At 45.4% G+C, this 5,405-nt stretch overlaps 1 protein-coding gene across 1 annotated transcript; it reads left to right on the top strand.

Moving 5' to 3' along the window:
• Positions 1 to 231: 231 nt before the first annotated feature.
• Positions 232 to 654, top strand: LOC124029904 (proline-rich 33 kDa extensin-related protein-like; the record flags this gene model as incomplete). The annotated part of the gene is made up of 1 exon (XM_046341458.1): positions 232 to 654. A coding segment is annotated over exon 1 (423 nt), but the record flags the coding sequence as incomplete, so codon positions are not given.
• Positions 655 to 5,405: the final 4,751 nt, after the last annotated feature.

The raw sequence follows: 5,405 nt of genomic DNA, 5'->3' as shown, positions 1-5,405 counted from the left end.
TACATACACACGGGATAATGGGGGAAGATGGGAGACACCTCATGGGGGGTAGAGACAAGCACAAAGACAGGTGTAACAGATCAGGGTGTGACAAGTCTAGAGTGAATAACCCAAAAAATCCAACGTTTGTATAGGTTATAAAAAAGTATAAACACTTTAACGTGACCTTACGGTGAGAGTGACAGATGTCACGGTGAAGTGAGACCGGTTTATTATTTACATTCTTAATTCATGTTCTCCCCGTGCACGTCTCCCCGTGCACGTCTCCCCGTGCACGTCTCCCCCCCGTGCACGTCTCCCCCGTGCACGTCTCCCGTGCACGCGTCGCCTCCCCGTGCACGTCCTCCCCGTGCACGTCCCCGTCCCCCGTGCACGTCTCCCGTGCGTGCACGCCTCCCCGTGCCCCCTGTGCACGCCTCCCCGTGCACGCCCCGTGCACGCCTCCCCGTGCACGTCTCCCGTGCATGTCTCCCCGTGCACGCCTCCCCCGCACGCCTCCCCGTGCACGCCTCCCCGTGCACGTCTCGCACGCTCCCCGTGTACACGTCTCCCTGTGCACGCCTCCCTGTGCACGTCTCCCTGTACACGTCACACAAAAACAACCCCAATATGAATGAAGAAAAGATCCATGGAAGGGTGATCCCAAAGGGGAATGTTAGTTGATGGTATCTACACAGTGGAAAACATAGCCAAATTTGGCTTTGTATTCACACACATCCATTCCCTGCTCTCAAGCAAGAGGGCTGAGCTCATTACATCCCCCATGGTCTTAATACCTTTAATATATTACGTTTTGACCAGTTCAAAACCAGGCTGAAACTCTCCCCAAAATAATCTTTAGCAACAGGATCATATCGCCCTTTCAGGTTGCAATGTGTTTTAAACATCAAGAAATAAAACTGTGGCTTAACTGGGACCACTGTGGGTTAACTGAGACGTCTGTGGGTTAACTGAGACCTCTGTGGGTTAACTGAGACCTCTGTGGGTTAACTGAGACCTCTGTGGGTTAACTGAGACCTCTGTGGGTTAACGGAGACCTCTGTGGGTTAACTGAGACCTCTGTGGGTTAACTGAGACCTCTGTGGGTTAACTGAGACCTCTGTGGGTTAACTGAGACCTCTGTGGGTTAACTGAGACCACTGTGGGTTAACTGAGACGTCTGTGGATTAACTGAGACGTCTGTGGGTTAACTGAGACCTATGTGGGTTAACTGAAACCTATGTGGGTTAACTGAAACCTATGTGGGTTAACTGAAACCTATGTGGGTTAACTGAAACCTATGTGGGTTAACTGAAACCTATGTGGGTTAACTGAAACCTATGTGGGTTAACTGAAACCTCTGTGGGTTAACTGAGACCTATGTGGGTTAACTGAGACCTATGTGGGTTAACTGAGACCTATGTGGGTTAACTGAGACCTATGTGGGTTAACTGAGACCTCTGTGGGTTAACTGAGACCTCTGTGGGTTAACTGAGACCTCTGTGGGTTAACTGAGACCTCTGTGGGTTAACTGAGAGCTATTCTTCATTTTTTAAGGAACGGCCTTGCATGTACTGTAAGTCCATCTCTTGTGAGGTATTAGCTAAAATATCTGCTGTACAGAAACTATTCCACAATGGGTGGTGCCACATACAATGCCTTGCAAAAGTATTCATCCCACTTGGCGTTTTCCCTATTTTGTTGCATCACAACCTGTAATTTAAATGGATTTTTTTTTGGATTTCATGTAATGGACAGACACAAGATAGTCCAAATTGGTGAAGTGAAATGAAAAATATAACTTGTTTCAAAAACATTAAAACAGAAAAGTGTTGAGTGTATATGTATTCACCCCCTTTGCTATGAAGCCCCTAAATAAGATCTGGAGAACCAATTACCTTCAGAAGTCACATAATTAGTTCAATAAAGTCCACCTGTGTGCAATCTAAGTGTCATATGATCTGTCACATGATCTCAGTATATACACACCTGTTCTGAAAGGCCCCAGAGTCTGCAACACCACTAAAGCAAGTGGCACCATGAAGACTAATGAGCTCTCCAAACAGGTCAGGGACAAAGTTATGGAGAAGAACAGATCAGGGTTGGGTTATAAAAAAAGATCTAAAACTTTTAACATCCCATGGAACACCATTAAATCCATTATTAAATAATTGAAAGAATATGGCACCACAACAAACCTGCCAAGAGAGAGAGGGCCGCCCACCAAAACTCACGGACCAGGCAGGCATTAATCAGAGAGGCAACAAAGATAACCCTGAAGGAGCTGCAAAGCTCCACAGCGGAGATTGGAGTATCTGTCTGTAGGACCACCTTAAGCTGTACACTCCACAGAGCTGGGCTTTATGAAAGAGTGGCCAGAAAAACGCCATTGCTTAAAAGCGGGACACCTGTCGACAACTCCCGGTGAAATTGGAGGGCGCGCAATTCAAATAAATTATCATAAAAAATATAGGTATTAAGCATTTCGCTACATACAAGTGTCTTATATCAGTTGACTCTGTACCGGTACCCCCTGTATATAGTCTCCACATTGACTCTGTACCTGTACCCCCTGTATACAGCCTCCACATTGACTCTGTACCGTAATACCCTGTATATAGCATCCACATTGACTCTGTACCTGTACCCCCTGTATACAGCCTCCACATTGACTCTGTACCGTAATACCCTGTATATAGCATCCACATTGACTCTGTACCTGTACCCCCTGTATATAGCATCCACATTGACTCTGTACCTGTACCCCCTGTATATAGCCTCCACATTGACTCTGTACCGGTACCCCCTGTATATAGCCTCCACATTGACTCTGTACCGGTACCCCCTGTATATAGCCTCCACATTGACTCTGTAGCGGTACCCCTGTATATAACCTCCACATTGACTCTGTACCGTAACACCCTGTATATAGGCTCCACATTGACTCTGTACCGTAATACCCTGTATATAGCCTCCACATTGACTCTGTACCGTAACACCCTGTATATAGGCTCCACATTGACTCTGTACCGTAATACCCTGGTTATAGCCTCCACATTGACTCTGTACCGGTACCCCCTGTATATAGCCTCCACATTGACTCTGTACCGTAATACCCTGTATATAGCCTCCACATTGACTCTGTACTGTAATACCCTGTATATAGCCTCCACATTGACTCTGTACCGTAATACCCTGTATATAGCCTCCACATTGACTCTGTACCGTAATACCCTGTATATAGCCTCCACATTGACTCTGTACCGTAATACCCTGTATATAGCCTCCACATTGACTCTGTACCGTAATACCCTGTATATAGCCTCCACATTGACTCTGTACCGTAATACCCTGTATATAGCCTCCACATTGACTCTGTACCGTAATACCCTGTATATAGCCTCCACATTGACTCTGTATCGTAATACCCTGTATATAGCCTCCACATTGACTCTGTACCGTAATACCCTGTATATAGCATCCACATTGACTGTACTGTAATACCCTGTATATAGCCTCCAGATTGACTCTGTACCGGTACCCCCTGTATATAGCCTCCACATTGACTCTGTACCGTAATACCCTGTATATAGCCTCCACATTGACTCTGTACTGTAATACCCTGTATATAGCCTCCACATTGACTCTGTACCGTAATACCCTGTATATAGCCTCCACATTGACTCTGTACCGTAATACCCTGTATATAGCCTCCACATTGACTCTGTACCGTAATACCCTGTATATAGCCCACATTGACTCTGTACCGTAATACCCTGTATATAGCCTCCACATTGACTCTGTACCGTAATACCCTGTATATAGCCTCCACATTGACTCTGTACCGTAATACCCTGTATATAGCCTCCACATTGACTCTGTATCCCCCTGTATATAGCCTCCACATTGACTCTGTACCGTAATACCCTGTAGCCTCCACATTGACTCTGTACCGTAATACCCTGTATATAGCCTCCAGATTGACTCTGTACCGTAATACCCTGGTTATAGCCTCCACATTGACTCTGTACCGGTACCCCCTGTACATAGTCTCCACATTGACTCTGTACCGTAATACCCTGTATATAGCCTCCACATTGACTCTGTACTGTAATACCCTGTATATAGCCTCCACATTGACTCTGTACCGTAATACCCTGTATATAGCCTCCACATTGACTCTGTACCGTAATACCCTGTATATAGCCTCCACATTGACTCTGTACCGTAATACCCTGTATATAGCCCACATTGACTCTGTACCGTAATACCCTGTATATAGCCTCCACATTGACTCTGTACCGTAATACCCTGTATATAGCCTCCACATTGACTCTGTACCGTAATACCCTGTATATAGCCTCCACATTGACTCTGTACCGTAATACCCTGTATATAGCCTCCACATTGACTCTGTACTGTAATACCTGTATAGCCTCCAGATTGACTCTGTACCGTAATACCCTGTATATAGCCTCCACATTGACTCTGTACTGTAATACCCTGTATATAGCCTCCAGATTGACTCTGGTACCGAATACCCTGTATATAGCCTCCACATTGACTCTGTACCGTAATACCCTGTATATAGCTTCCACATTGACTCTGTACCCCCTGCATATAGCCTCCACATTGACTCTGCACCGGCAATGTTCCTGTATATAGCCTCCACATTGACTCTGTATCGTAATACCCTGTATATAGCCTCCACATTGACTCTGCACTGTAATACCCTGTATATAGCCTCCACATTGACTCTGTACCGTAATACCGTATATAGCTCCACATTGACTGTACTGTAATACCTGTATATAGCCTCCAGATTGACTCTGTACCGCAATACCCTGGTTATAGCCTCCACATTGACTTGGGTCGGTACCCTGTACATAGTCTCCACATTGACTCTGTACCGTAATACTGTATAGCCTCCACATTGACTCTGTACTGTAATACCCTGTATATAGCCTCCACATTGGACTCTGTACCGTAATACCCTGTATATAGCCTCCACATTGAGTCTGTACCGTAATACCCTGTATATAGCCTCCACATTGACTCTCGTATCGTAATATCCTGTATATAGCTCTACATTGACTCTGTACCGTATTTACCCCTGTATATAGCCTCCACATTGACTCTGTACCGCATTAATACCCTGTATATAGCCTCCACATTGACTCTGTACTGTAATACCCTGTATATAGCCTCCAGATTGACTCTGTACCGTAATACCCTGTATATAGCCTCCACATTGACTCTGTACCGTAATACCCTGTATATAGCTTGCACATTGACTCTGTACCCCTGTATATAGCTTGGACTTGCACATTGACATTGACTCTGTACCGTAATAATACCCTGTATATAGCTTCCACATTGACTCTGTACCCCCTGTATATAGCCTCCACATTGACTCTGTACCCCCT

This window comes from Oncorhynchus gorbuscha, unplaced genomic scaffold (genome assembly GCF_021184085.1).
Source record: "Oncorhynchus gorbuscha isolate QuinsamMale2020 ecotype Even-year unplaced genomic scaffold, OgorEven_v1.0 Un_scaffold_8123, whole genome shotgun sequence".
NCBI classification, from domain to species: domain Eukaryota; kingdom Metazoa; phylum Chordata; class Actinopteri; order Salmoniformes; family Salmonidae; genus Oncorhynchus; species Oncorhynchus gorbuscha.
This window is presented reverse-complemented; position numbering and strand designations above follow the sequence as displayed.